Source organism: Phyllostomus hastatus, unplaced genomic scaffold (genome assembly GCF_019186645.2).
Source record: "Phyllostomus hastatus isolate PE091 unplaced genomic scaffold, TTU_PhHast_1.1 phas_contig_137, whole genome shotgun sequence".
In the NCBI taxonomy this organism is placed as follows: domain Eukaryota; kingdom Metazoa; phylum Chordata; class Mammalia; order Chiroptera; family Phyllostomidae; genus Phyllostomus; species Phyllostomus hastatus.
The window spans coordinates 18,095,745-18,110,613 of record NW_025333583.1 but is presented as its reverse complement, the minus strand read 5'-3'; the positions used below and the strand labels follow the sequence as shown (position 1 = coordinate 18,110,613).

At 52.1% G+C, this 14,869-nt stretch overlaps 1 protein-coding gene across 4 annotated transcripts in view; it reads left to right on the top strand.

The window, feature by feature from the left end:
• Positions 1-14,869, top strand: part of NRP2 (neuropilin 2) — a 114,413-nt gene that overhangs the window by 54,099 nt on the left and 45,445 nt on the right. For all 4 annotated transcript variants that reach the window (XM_045855376.1, XM_045855366.1, XM_045855392.1 and 1 more), the window contains exons 8-11: positions 3,987-4,131; positions 6,566-6,915; positions 8,811-8,955; positions 13,131-13,247. In XM_045855376.1, coding sequence (XP_045711332.1) covers positions 3,987-4,131; positions 6,566-6,915; positions 8,811-8,955; positions 13,131-13,247 — 757 coding nt within the window. The remainder of the gene's footprint in view (positions 1-3,986; positions 4,132-6,565; positions 6,916-8,810; positions 8,956-13,130; positions 13,248-14,869) is intronic.

Here is a 14,869-nt window from a genome sequence, read left to right as displayed (position 1 = left end):
AGCTCTCCCCATCTCACCAAGACCCACTTGTGACTTGGGACATGGCTTCCCCTCTCCCCTCTGTCCTGGGTGTTACGTCGGCCCTGGAGGCAGTGGGGAGGACCGGTGGACTCTACCGTATCTACTGGCAAGCCCGTTATTGCCTTCATTTTCCTGAAGGAGAGACCAAAGTATCTAAGGTTTATTGATTTGCCTGTAGTGACTCAGTGAGCCAGCAGGGCGCAGGGAATAAAACCAGTTTCCTGGCACCGCCTCTCGTGCGCACAACCCCTGACCTTGCAATGCCTAGCCTGGAAGCCAAGAATCCATCTCAGAGGATTTGGCCAGAAAACTTATGAAAGGTGATTCTGAAACCACAGAAGCATTGAGAAAGTCATAAAGATGTATAATATATGATAGCATTTACCAGCCATAAATAGGGAGATGCAGGGAGAAAAATAGAGGCCTTAAAATCCATTGGGTCAGGAGAAATAGAAAGTGCTTAATATTTCATTAAAATGGATTTTCATAAATTGCACTTGGATATCTTTGGGCAAAAGACAATATGTAAGGCCCACGGTGTTGTTATTTATTACTCTTCGTTATTAATAATTTGAACTGTTGTTGAAGCAAAACATCCACCAGGTGTACTCTCCCTCTGGGTGGGGCACTCGCCCTGGGTTCTGGTCACCACTTAAGGTGCAGGCACGCCCACGGCACTTGTCCACACGCCACTTAGGCTGTCGGGGACCGTGAGTAACTAAAATGCCCTGTGACAAAGTGAACTCTCCTGGGACAGTGCTAGATTGAAAACTCTTGTGCAGGCTTAGAATCTAGGGGGCAAAAAGGACCTTACAAATAAACTCACTCAGTCCCCTCATTTAACAGAGGAGGAAGCTGGGGCTCACACTTTTGAGTTAATTAGCGGTAAAGTCTGTCTCCGGGCTCCTAGGTCAGTGGTGTTTGGTTCCCCCAGCCCCCACATGCCACACTCAGAGTAAAAGGCATATAAATAGTTTACTGAAATAAGATGATATTCCTTCAGCAAAGGGTCCCGATTGCAGAGGGCAGAGGTCAAGAGCAAACAAGAAACCGAGAAGGGACTGGGCCCGGAAACCTGAAGCGCTGTGAGGCCACAGCGAAAGAGCCTGATATGGTTCCAGGGCTGGGAAAAGCTGAGCGAAATGGACTGGCTGAGAGAAGCTCAGTTTGAGCAGCCGGGCTGGGGGCCTAGGGCAGACAGACCACGTGTGTGCCTCCCTGTCTGACTGACGTCACTGTCAGCAGAGATCTGGGGGTGCTCCCTCAGAGCCCGTGACCTCATGCATCTATGGGAAGATCGGCCTTCTCCCTGGACGTGTACACAGGCGTGCGTGAGCACACGCATGCAGCCGCACTCACACACACACACACCAGCCTCCCGAAGGCAGTCCAAAGACTCAGTCATTTCCTTGCTGAGGTAGGGGAAGAAAGGTTCCCTCATATTATCTGCCAAGGCTGAGACATGAAGGGGTCAGATAAGATAAAATTGGATATTAAAAACACATAAGACGTGCTGTGTTTCTAACTAAACAGTACCAGCATGGTGTGTGTGCTGTGGATTGCAGCTGTGTTAAAGTTCAAATCCACTCGACACTCCAATTATGCATTCACATGGCCAATCAGGCCCCTCCCCTCCAACTCCTTAGTGTCTCCTGATGGAGGCCACACACAGTCACTGTCATCATCCGCAGGGAGCTGGCCAGTGGTGGCCCCCCACTGCTCACAGCACCCGTCCCGAAATAAGCAAAGCGCTGCATTTGCTTCTTCCTTGCCAAAACAAAACAAAAAACAAACACAAAGCCTCTGCCTCATGCTGAATTCTAGGATTCTAGGAGCACTGATTAATCTTCCCTGAATGGGCTCAGTTTCCTCAGAGCCCCGGAGTACTTTACAAGTGCCCAGGAAGCCAAGGAATGGGCATGGTGAGGTGGGGGCCTTCCTGGGCCCTGCTCCCTCCTTCCAGTCTTCCTGGTCTGGGATTAAGAGCCTCAGCACCTCTCTCCACCTCTCTCTGTAGGCCTTCTCCCAGGTGTCCGGCTCTCGCCCTCTCTCTGTGTGTTTCCTTGGTCGCTGGCCTTCCCTGCTTTGTCTTTTTGCCCCTCTGTCCCCTCCGTCCCTGTGGATAAAGCAGCCAGATGGAACCCGGGGGAGATGAGGGGTCAAGCCATCCTGCCTCTGTGCTCCTTGCAACCACCAAGGCCGCCAAGGGGGAAACTGATATCCTTAGGATCCCAACAGGAGGCTCCCCAGGACTCGGTGGGCTTAGCACCCGGAACAAGAGATTTCAACAAAATGTGGTGGACTGGCAGAAACCTATTTCTTCCTCTCCCTTCCTCTATGAGTCTTAAGCAAGCCCCTTCCCATTTGGTTGCAGAAGGTGTGATGTCTCTTAACCCTTCATCCTCCCCCTCAGCTGTGTGCTTTTTGTTAAATGGCTCTAACTTTGGACGTTAGCAAGCAGGAAATGTGGGGTCAAGGTTGCTAAAAGGTAGAGCTTCTGGCTACACTTCCTGGGGACGAAAGGACCACCTTGTTCATTAGCTCTGAGCTTCCATGCTGTTCTTCGCTGTTTCCCAGAGCATTCTAAAATGGGATTATAAACACACCAGGAAGCAGCTCGACACCCATTCAGTCCCTGTTTGGAGACCCGAAGGGCTCCACGACTTCTAGGCACAAATGCAAACACTGCAAATGTATTCAAAGAAATGATGGTCCACCTAGGAAACCGCAGCCTAGACCCTAAAAACATGGCAAGGGCTTCTGAATCCAGACAGATGGCTCAGTTTCCTCGTCAATAAAGTGGGAATGATAATACTTAACTTTGGGGTGTCGTGGATGCACTCGGCTTTACAGAGTGCCTGGCTCAAAGGTATTCCTATTCAGACGTACCAGTTTCCCAGCCCCGTCCGTGACCAAACACCTGGCACGATCTAGGAATCAGGAGCTGATGCATTGACTCCCCTGCCCAGGAGAAATGGCCAGCTGTGACACAGCTGGCTGTGAGTAGATTCACAGTCACTTGGTTATTACAGCTATGACAGGTATGATTTAAAAGTGATGGTTGGTTACTTCGTCTTTCCCTCCACCCTTATCCAGAAAACCAAAAGAAACTCACATATACTTGCCCCAGCTACTTTTCTAATGGAGAGCAAACACAAAAAAACATAAGGTCCATATGGCAGTTATTGATTTGGGCCATCTGGTAAGCTAGGACTGGCTCCCGCCATGTTGGATTAGAAGCTATTCCAAAAAGCCTTTCCTCTGGTAAGAGATGCATTGGTCAGATGGGGACAGGGATGGATTTCATTACAGGGCGGGGACTACAGTGAGAGGAAGTCAGAGAAGGACTCTAAGGGGACCGTCTGCAACCCTGACCCTACAACAAAGACCAGAGAGAACCAAGAACGTGTTGATTGACACAGGGGCACTGAGGGTGGACAGGGCCTCCCACCCGTCCGTGGCACAAGGAGTCCTCTAAGTAACTAACAAAAACAATTGTGAGGCACTTCCTAATTATTAAACACCCTGCAAATATTGCTATATGCCTGCAACATGAATATGGGGGAGAGACAAGTTCAAGCTAGTGAGTGAGGTCCACTAGCCCTAAAAGATGACATTTCTGCTCCGCTTTGAAAGGCTACTCCACTTCCCCCACTCGTAGCTTCTGGAGTGTTTTCCTTTGCACAGTGCCTCCCTTGCTTGCGCTCAGCCCAGAGGCAAAATTTTCTTTGCCTCCAAAAGTTTTTGTGAAGACCGTTTATTGTTTTCAAGTTAGAGCTCTGTGAGAAATTAAATTTTTTTTCATGGTACTTCCAAAAACACCCCAAACAACAAACCCACTGATTATTTTTAAACTTGAGGGAAATAAAATTCAACAGAACGTTCCCACCCCCTTCAAAGGCTGCGCGGGTGGCCCAGCTACAAATGGGGATTTCATCAATGTGGCCTCGCGTCTCGTGTTACAGGTGTTCCAAGCCAACAACGATGCGACGGAGGTGGTGCTGAACAAGCTGCACACGCCGCTGCTGACGAGGTTCGTCCGGGTCCGCCCTCAGACCTGGCATTCGGGCATCGCCCTCCGGCTGGAGCTCTTCGGCTGCCGGGTCACAGGTGAGGGGGGGCTCCGGTGAGTTAGGGAGCTGGTGGCATCCCGGGCTCTGCACACAGCACGATTGCGCCGCATGACCTTTCTAGAAGGACTGGCTCAGGGACACAAGTCCTAGCAGAATTCCTCTGTTCATACTGGCTAACATTTATTGAATGCTTACTGGGTACCAGGTTCCACTCTAAGCACTTCAGGTGTGTTACCTTTTATAATCTTCATAAGGATTCTATGAATTACATGCTATTATTCTCTCCATCTTAAAGATGAGGAAACCAAGACTTGGAGACATAGGTCCCCCTGGCAGTAAGCAGTAGAGCCAGGGTTTGAAACTAGGCATTTTGCACTTAGAGCCCGGCTCTCAAATACTACGTTCTGCTGCCTCAGCTGGGCGCCAAGAGCTCTGCAAGGCGCTGTGGACACGGTGATGAGCACAACAGATCAAACTATGTGGGGACATCTAGACAAGTTGGAAAGATACAGTAATGCACAAACAAACTCATAAATGAAAGTAAAATCAAAACTATGGTAAAGAACATTGTAGAGGACTTGACCCCACCTTGGAGGTCAGGAAGGAGGAGGACTTCCTGGAGGAAGCGGTGACTGAGCCGGCCGCAGAGGGCGCATAGGCCTCACCTCGTAAAGACTGGAAGGGAGGTTCACGAGAGAGGGGTCACAGCTTGCTCAATGGCACAGGGGCAGGAGAGACCAAAAGAGAAAGTGAGGGGGTGGGCATGGACTGTGAGCTGACACCCCAGGGGTACAATATCGGGGACAGATTAGAAGGACCCTGGTGGGCACAGGGATAGCATCAGAAGGCTGGTGCAGTGGTGGGGAGGAGAGAAGATGGTGGCTGGCCAACCCCGGCCATTCATGAAGAGCCCACACCCTTCGTCTTGTAGACTAGGCCGGGAGCAAACGAGTTGCTTCTTCAGCCTGGAAGCATCTTCAATGTACATCTGTTCACCATCCTGTCCCCTAGCCATCCATTCCAGCTCAGGCAGGGAGTGCTCCATGGTGGGGCCCTGTCGCAGGCTTCTATTCATAGTTAAGATACCTCACGTGTATACGGTCCCTGTACGTTTCACATGCCTTCTTTGCACACCACCTTGTCTACTGTCCGTGACAACCCTGTGAGGTCAGCAGGGCAGAACACCAAGACTCAAGGAGGATCAACGGCTTGCCCAGCGTCATCCAACCAGGAGGCAACAGAGCCTGGAACTGAGCCCACATTTTCTCAGTACAAATCCTCTGCTCTGGTCACCTTTGCACAAAGACTCAGCTTCCCTCGTATGGGAGAGGTTCACCCTAGCCCTGCCTAGGGGACTGTGTTTTGTCCCTTTCACATTGCTGTTCTAGTCAGCACAGGCTAGCCAGCAAGGGCTCAGTTAAAACTCATTTTTCTGGAAAAGTGAGAAGGGAGAGCCAGTGGGTTTGAAGAAGTGGGACCCCCTGGAGGATCTATAATTCAGTTTACAAGTGTTGAACGCGTGCTGATGGTAGATCCTGCCTTCTCTGCTCGCTCGTTGGCTGCACAAACACCCCGCTGTGGGCCGGCCCCATGCTGGAGCTGGGGCTGGAGAAGGGAACACAGCAGATGCGGTCTCTGCCATCATGGAGCTTTCAGGCTAGTGGGCAAGGCAGATAATTCACGAAGACAAGTACTGGATAATTACAAACGGAAAAGTGTGTCTGGAGGAAAAGAACGGGGTGCTCTGAGAAAGAGTGGCCACAGAAACCTAACTGACTGTTGCTCGAAAACTTGGGGACAGCCTTTCTGAGGGCGTGGCACGTCAGCTTGGCAGATGAGTGAAGGCTGGGTTGGTGGTGGCCGAGGGGAGCAGCGTCCGGGGCAGCAGAACAGCACGTGGGAAGGACAGGAGGTAGGAAGGGGCTGAGATACCACCTGTGGAAGTAGAGATCTGACCCCAGGAAAGCTTCCCTCCAGTTGGGAAAAGTTACCCAGGAAACTACGCTCCGCTGAGCTCCCGCCTGTGCTCACCACCCCTGGGATGGTTGGGGGGCTGGTGTCACCAACAAAGACACAAGAGCCTGTGGCTGACAGCATTACATGCTTAGACATGCCAAGCACTGGGCTGCGAGCTTTTGTATAATAACTAGCAGGATCCTTGCAACAACCCCCAAGAGGTCAGTATTACTCCTCCTTTAGACCTGGGAAACTGAGGCACCGAGCAATTCAGTCATGTGTCCAAGGTCATACAGCTAGTAAGTGGCAGAGCAAACATGAACCCAGGCAGCCTGGCGCCCACTCTCGGCTCTCAACCACAGCACTATTCTACCTTGAAATGCAAAGAATTAAGTGCCAACTGAGAGTGTTTGATACCAGTTGGGACTTTTTTACAGCCCCCAAATAACAGAGGGTGGTCCCCCATTGATATGGCATCAGCTCTGACCTCTGGCGTCTTCCCTGCCTCTCCGCAGACGCCCCCTGCTCCAACATGCTGGGCATGCTGTCGGGCCTCATCACCGACTCCCAGATCTCTGCCTCCTCCACCCGCGAGTACCTCTGGAGCCCCAGTGCCGCTCGCCTGGTCAGCAGCCGCTCGGGCTGGTTCCCCAGGATCCCGCAGGTCGAGCCAGGCGAGGAGTGGCTTCAGGTGGACCTGGGAGTGCCCAAGACGGTGAAAGGCGTCATCATCCAGGGGGCCCGAGGAGGAGACAGCATCACCGCTGTGGAAGCCAGGGCATTTGTGCGCAAATTCAAAGTCTCTTACAGCCTCAACGGCAAGGACTGGGAATACATCCAGGACCCCAAGACCCAGCAGCCGAAGGTAAGCCATTCCCAAGGAACTCTGTAACCTTCTCCTGAATGGGCAGTTTAAGTTCGGGGTGCTGGTTTCCCATCTAGGGGGTCATCACCAAACCCCTCTATTCCAGTGTAACAAATATTACTTAAGAAATTACTTTGTGGCAGGCACGGCACAAAATGCTTTCTTTTAACCCTTATCATTATTTTCATCCTTAGAACGTTTTTAGAAGGTAGGCCCTTTTGCCACTCCCATTTCAGAGATGACAGACTGAGGCTCGACATCATGCCCAGGGTCACACGGTGTCCCTGCGGCGGCTCCACGACTCGGGCCTCGCGAGTCTGATTCCAAAGCCTTTCTGTCAAGTTCGATGCGCATTGTATTCTCTTTCAGATAAAGTTTCCTAACAATTGGCTAGACATCCAGAGGAGATGTGGTTTTTGGAGGCTAAACCGTGGAAACGAAGGATATTACGTCCAAAAACAACTGTGTTCTTCTGAACGTTGCTGCCCTCCTTTGCAGTTTCCTAGTCTTGACTCTTCGATCCTCCCCACCTCTCATACCGAGGCTGGGCCGGCCTCAAGCACAGGCCAGAGTAGGGTGGCCCCTCCAGCCGGCAGAGGAGTGAGGGTCAGCGTCCCACAGGGCATGGAGGGGCCCCAGGAAGGGGAGAGGACATCCCTTCTCTTCTCCAGCTGAATGTCCCAGTTAGACGGTCTTCCCCATCCTCACTTCTAAGTTACCCCCTCGTTTTTCTCAGAAGAGCAGGGCCCCTAACAAGGAAGGGGGTATCGCATGTCTCCGTCTAGCCCCTTTACTAAGAAAATGTTTTCATTCTTAATGCAGAGATGAGGGCTGGCTTGGAAGTTTTGCAATGCTGGTGTAAACTCCCAGCTTGCAATTCCAGAGGCTTGGGAAGGGTTCAGGGCTTGGTAACCAGAACCTTCAGGGGATGGAGCAGAAGTTGGACCACAGGCGTCCCCCGGGAGAGCTGACCCTGGCTCTCCTTAACCATTGTGGGGGCCTGGGAAAGGAGATGGTCTTAGCCAGGGTCAGAGCCTGCCCTCCCCCTGACAGCCCCCCTCTTCTGGAACTGTGGAGCCAGGGCATGCTGCACAGTGGGGTGATTCTGCAGCATTCCTGGAGGCTGAACAGCCATAACCCCTGGCTGCCCCTGCACCAAACCAACATTCCCCTAAACCGGTGGCTCCCAGGTGTGCTCTGGGTTGGGTCCCCCACCTCATCCCCACCAGCGCAGTCAGTCCCACTGTCATCAGTTTCGAGTATTGGGGCTCTAGGGGAGTTTTCTTTTGGTAGAACTGCCTCCACTAAAGCAAAGGCTTGGAGAACACAGCCTCTGACCATCAGCGTGTGGCCAGAAGGCGTCCTTGTTCATCTAGAGGAGGCGATGGCCACTTTCCCTTCAGCCTCTCAGTGAATTTAAAACCTTAAATCAGTCAATGGGACTTTCTCAATCTAGACTTTCAAAAATCAGAAAAAGAACTAGATTAGAACTTCTTTTCCTAGTAGACAGAGAACTTTGGAGTGGGCAAGGCAGCCTAAATCCCCTTCTCTTCTCTCTGGCGCGGTCCAGCTGACAACTCCTTTGGAGCCTAATGCTTTTCTGAGACCTCAGTTTCGGTCCCAGGGCAGAAGTCGGGACCTGGCCATCGCCACGTACATCTGCTCCCTGTTCTCCGTGCTCTGGGCCTCTAACCACCTTCCCGAGGAATAAGAGCCTTGGTCTGAGAACGGAGCACCATGGGTCATAATGCGCAGCGACCATGAATCAACCATGACGCTGCCTTCTGGTTGGGTGGGAAGGGTGGGAAGGGGAAGAGGGGGAGGAAAGGGAAGGAAGGGATGATGGAGGAGGGGGTCCCTCACAAGAAGGGCTGAGCACCCTGACTCCCCTGCAGCTGTTTGAAGGGAACATGCACTACGACACGCCTGACATCCGAAGGTTCGACCCCGTCCCTGCGCAGTACGTACGGGTGTACCCTGAGAGGTGGTCGCCAGCAGGAATCGGGATGCGGCTGGAGGTGCTTGGCTGTGACTGGACAGGTAAGGCCCCGCCTTGTCAAGATGCCCTGGGAGGAGGTCAGACCATGATGTGGATGGGGCCAGAGGGGACCCCCACCCCCAGTTGAAACCCGATTAGCCCCGAACCCTGCAGAACTGCCCACCCCAAGCTCCGCTGTGTTCTCCTGCCTCAGGCCGTGGGGACCACAGCCTCTGGTCTTGGGACAACTTCACAAGGGAGGGGGGCTTTGTCATTTTTAAAGGATGATTTCAGCTCTCCAGCCTGAGTCTCAAAAACAAATCATAACCACACACCACCCACCCAAATTCAATTAGACCCTGACTCTTCAGGCCAGGGAGCTGTGGCTGTTGATTTAGGGAAGGAAAAAAACCCTCACGATAATAAAGTAATTGGTTTATGTCTGAATCTGGCCTCCAGATGTCAGTGGCGAAGAGACTGCATTTTCATTTCGAAGCCACATCTGTAAAAGGCATTCATTTGCTCAGGAGGGACCCTGTTGCTGGGGACTGCTTCCCAGGGTGTGGCGGGAGACTGCGTGTTCCTGCCCCTGCCAGGCGGCCCAGGTCTGCTGAGTACGCATGCCCACTCTCGCCAGGAAGTGCCTGGTCCTTCTGAGTCGGACCCCATCCTTCCTCTGGGCACTGGCCCTCCCTCCACCCCAGAGCTGACACTGGGTCTCCCCTGGGCACCCCCTGCCACTGCCTGTCAGAAGGGGCTCGGGCAGCCACAGGAGCCCCATGCCAGCGGGCGCGGCAGGCAGGCTGAGCCTCCCGGCCCCGCCCCACCAGGGCCCCAGGTGTCTCCATTTTCCTGTCTGCGCTGTACCTGTCACCAGCTCCCCCAGCAGGGTAGCCTGAAGGATTAATAAGGGCATGTCGGAGAAGTGCTTTTGGCTCCCAGGGAGAAAAGTGCCTCCCGTGTGCCGGCTGCCGTGGTGCAGAGGAGGAGGCCCGTGGAGGCGCAGGTGGGAATCGGGCCCAGATTAGCCTCTCTCACCCGCAGATTGGAGGCAGCCCCAGTGCACACACTAAGTGGGAAGGCACTTTACTCCCCATCGGGCAGGACTAAGGCCAACTTTCCCTGCTGCCTGCTGAGTGTGCATCACCTGTCCGCTTGAGGTGCTGAAAACTCTCCCTCCAGCAGTGACACAAGCTGGTGGCATTTACGGCTTCCTTGGAGCCAGAGGATTAGAGAGTCACAAGACCCAGGAGCCTCTGGGCCAGTGGCTTTCAAATGTTTTTAACCATCATCCACAACTTAAAATAATTTTATACAAGAACCCACTTGACCTACAAGCACACGAGTGTGCACGTTCACACACACACAAGCATACCCATGTGCGGGCCTGTGGGAAATAATGTGTTATCTCACAGGTTGCCATGCATAAGCCCTGCCTTTGCCAGCCACTGGTGGTGTAACCTCGGACAAGTTACTTAGCCTCCCAACAGGTCAGTTAGCTTAGCAGAAAGACGGGGATGGAAGTGACAGAGCTACACCCCTGCAGGTGACTGTGAGGGGTCAATAAAATGACAGACTTCAAGCACCTGCACTGCTGCCTGGCACCTGGTGTGTTAGGACAAGTGAACAGGACTGACAGAAGGTTCCCAGAGCAGTGCTCATCCTCACCGTGTCTGTGCACTACAGAGAGTATAGTTCCTACTTTTCAGACGCTGGTCTTAACCCGTTAAATTGACCCCACAACCTACTAATGAGGACAACATACAGTCTGATAAAAAAAAATCATAAATCGAAGCCAATCCCTTTTTCACAGACAAGGAAACTGAGTCCCAGAGAGAGGCAACGACTCGCCAGGGGTCACTCAGCTCACTGGGGGCTGATTCGCATTTCCCTGCCCTCCTCGGCCCCTCGGTGCCATGTGTCTCCCAGCCCGGCCCTGCTCTGTGACCGGCCGGACAGTTGCAAATGGCCTTTTCCACTTACTGCTCCCCCACCCCAACCTGGCCCAAATTACACTGGTGATGGTCAGCAACAGGTTTCTCATTTCAAAGTCCTGCCTGGTCATTCCTCAGAAGATCAGAGTTGGGGCCGGCCTCCCTCCTTTTGAAGTCTCAGACATCTGGTTTCAATTGCAGTTTAACGGGCAGTTACCTCGGAGCGCCCAGTACAAACACAGTGGTCGCAGAGGCCGGCTGCCGTTTCTTCACTGTCAGTCACACGCCCCGCCCACTTGTGGCCTTCTGGCCCCCTGTGCCCCTGGGTTTAACGTCATCTGCACCAACCAGCTTGCCCGTGTTGCTACCTAGCATCTCCAGAAGCTGCTCTGCTAGGGCATGTGGCTCTCTTGCTTTTCACACGTCGGTCCATTTCCGCAACTCATCCTTGGTTCGCTTCTTCACTCCCACCCCAGAAGGGTCCCAGGAAAATAATGTGCCGGGCTGAGTCACTGAAGCTAAATAATTTGACAGGGCTGCCTCACCTGTTAGCTGGTTTGTGTTTCAAATGATTACTTCTTGCCTTGCTGCCCGGAGATTGCTTTACACATGAGTTTGAGATTCTGTGACACAGTGACAAATTTGAACTTACAAATTAGGACACTGTGAGGTTATTTGCTATTTACTGTGAGCAAGAGGCAGACACGGCAAAGGGAAGTCTCAAAGGTTATGTGCGTGGTACTTAATAGCAAAAAGATGGGAAGTCGACCGTGAGAAAGCTATTCAGCGTATTTAGTGGTTTCTTTTCAGCTCCTGGCTTTATTAAATGGTGTCCTGAAGGGGGCCTGACAAAGACGCCTAATCACACACAATAGGGCCAAGAAACACACAGAAAAGTGGGAGGGGCAACGCACGAGCTTTTTGGGGAGTCTCACTGGAGCTCTGGGGAGAAGACCCCACCCACAACACAGGATTTGAATACCAGTCACCAGAACTCCTTTTTGCCCCATCAAGGGCCTGACTCACAACTTTATTCATTTCATGAATGGTTGCTGAATGGATGATTGGAGTGAGCAAATAAACAAGTGAATAGATGGGTGAATGAATCACCTGGGTCAGAAGTGACTTCCCGCAGCTAGGTTTGGCCCAGCCCGGTTTTGTGGCATCCTACTTATTATAATATTCTGAGTAAGTTGCCCACATTGATACGTCCAGAGGTCTTCCATGGAGGTTGTTGGGTTCATGTGGGCAAAAAAAAAATTTTTGTAAGATCTGGCCACACTGGGCCACCTCCCCACCCCTTCCCACCCCCACCCCTCGGAGCTTCGATCTGCTGGAGCAGTCGTGGTGGCCTCCTTTAAACCAGGCCCACAAGTTCCCATCTGCCACCCTCTGTGCCACACTTGACTCTCCCCAACCCCCAGCCGTGTATCCTGGTTTACAGTTGCTGTTTGCCTCCAGGAAGCATTTGAATCTGCCCCACCTGTAACCTAAAGGCACAGCCCCCAATTATTTCCACCAAATGGAGTCTGAGTCCCTTTGAATCCATATTCCTTTCTATTCACTTCTGTGCAAACAAGACAACAGTGTCTAGGGTCACACCTCCCAAGCGGATGGCTTTGCTTATGGCTTTGGTGACGGCGCTGCTGATGATCTTGTTATAGGTGGGCCTCCTAGATCGGGTTAGCTGTGGTTCAGAAAGTTCTGTCTGACTCAGAGAAGGCTGGAAGGGGGAAGTCTATTCCACCTGAAAGCAGGAGTGAGGCGCACCACCCAAGGGTGGGGAAGCGCACAGAGAGGCGTTTTCCATGGAATGGAAGAGCTCTTCGTTAAGCACCAAGATTTTCTCAAACCGCTTTTGATGGGCACCATTCATTTTGTGCCTGTGCCCAGCCGCACTTCTGCCCTAAACAGAGCACCTCAGCATGGCTGAGCCCCGCCTGCGGGCCACATCACCCACGTTTGTTAACTTCTGGCGCAGCCTGTGTGCCACCACAGGGCCTCTGGTGTACGTTAAGGATCGTGCATCTCTCTCTCTCTCTCTCTGGCCCGCTCTCTGGGCTGTTTCTGCAGCTTGGGTCCATTTTTGTTCAGTGCACACAATGCTCCTGACAGCATTCACAGCACACAGAGGTGACTTCAGGGGCGGGGTGTGTGTGTGTCCATCTTCATTTTCCTTTCTTTTCCTTCTCTGGTAGTGCACACTTAGAGAGGAAACTTCTCTTTTGGCGTCTTCCTCCTGCTGCATTTTAATGCAAGCTGCTGCATGCAACATTCATGCCCCTTCTTTTGCCTTTACACAGACGCAAAGCCCACAGTAGAAACGCTGGGACCCACTGTGAAGAGTGAAGAGACCACCACCCCATACCCCATCGATGAGGAGACCACAGAGTGTGGAGAGAACTGCAGCTTTGAGGACGGTGAGAGTGGGGGGTCAAAGTCATAATTCATCCAGGATGGCATGGGTGCCAACCAGTGGGGGTGGCAGCTTAGCTGTGGCTGGGACAGGAACCTGGAGGTCCCCTGGGTCAGAGGTCAGGGAGTGTGGGTCTCCGTGGCTTGGAGCAGTGGCTGTTGACAAGCAGTCCGGAAGCACTCAGCTACTGGAAACAGCCTGTGCAGCCGCACGGGCATGAAGCCTCCTCCGAGAAGTCTCCTTCTCTAGCCCCCACTTTGCATCTGCAGAATCCGCACCTGTGGTCCTTTTTCTACTAAGCCAGGTCTTCACCATACAGTCAGGTGACCATCTGGAGCTGACGTGGTTCATGGAGTGCAGTGGTCGGGTTAACCGAGCAGTTAACCACGCCTTCATTGTTTCTCCCTGTCTTTCACCGCTGATCGAGAAAGTGCGATAATTATGACTCCATGAGATAGCGCAGCCCGCAGGAGGGGAGGGCAGGTCAGTGACAAAGGCAGAAAGGGGGAGAGGCACTTGGATGTTTCTTCAGAACGCAGGGCCTCCTCCTCATCACACGGGAAACCTGCATGGCTTTCATTTCGTCTTCCAAACACACCCACGTTAGATAAAACAGTCGGCGGGCCCCGAGAGCGCGGCACATTTTAAATCATGCCACTAAGGTTACCGAGTGTGAGGACCTTCCTGAAAACCACAGATTTTGGAACACCTGGCATTTCTGGCTAGAACCGAATGCTTGACAGCCTCCGTTTACAGTAGCTTACTGACCATTTTTAAACGTTCATTAAACAGAATGAGGGAAGACTGGTGAAGAGACTTGGGAAGGGACGGAGGCCTGAAGTGGTAGCGCTGGCTCCCGTGGGGGGGCGGGGGGGGCGGAGTCTGTCGAACCCGCACCCGCACACTCAGCCGTCTGACAGGCTGAGGAGCTGCGCTGATGGAGTGGCCGACTCCACAGAAGTGGCTGCAAAGGAGAATGGGAGGGAAGCCAAAAATAAATGCTGAAGTCGTGTGGCTGAAAAATGATAATTTAATGCATATGCTTTTAGGAATGTGCTTTACTATATTGTGTGGGTGGAGGGACACTATTGGTCAGAGTCAGTGGAATACAGAATTCTGACATTTCGGTGAACTTGTTTTTGTTTTGTGGAAAGGAGAGACTTGAAGAATCTTCCAAGACATGTTGGTGATAGTTTGAGGGCCAAAAGTGGAATGCGCAGGGAGTTAATACACGGTATGGGATTAGCAAGGTTAGCTTGGTGGAGGGCGGGGGTGGGGTTCTAGCCAAATGGCAGTCCAAAGGAAAATTTAAGGGTTCTGCTGCAAACGTTCAGAAGTTTAATATAATTTTCCCCTTTGTAGTGGTTTGTTTCCTTTGAGGTTTCTTTGGTGGTTCCTCCCTTTGCTGTTTTTTGGGGGCTTTTTTTTTTTTTTGCATAAGATCTCATGCGGAATTTGGTTCCTGAGATACAGTATGCACATAAACATTAGAGAGGAATTACAGTATATTGAATTACTCCATATTTTCAAACGGAAAAATAGAAGTTCAGAAATTGTCGGGAGAAAGGGATGGCAAGGGCTAAGGGCTGACTTTTCCAAGCCACAGGTTGATGCTTCTGTAATAGA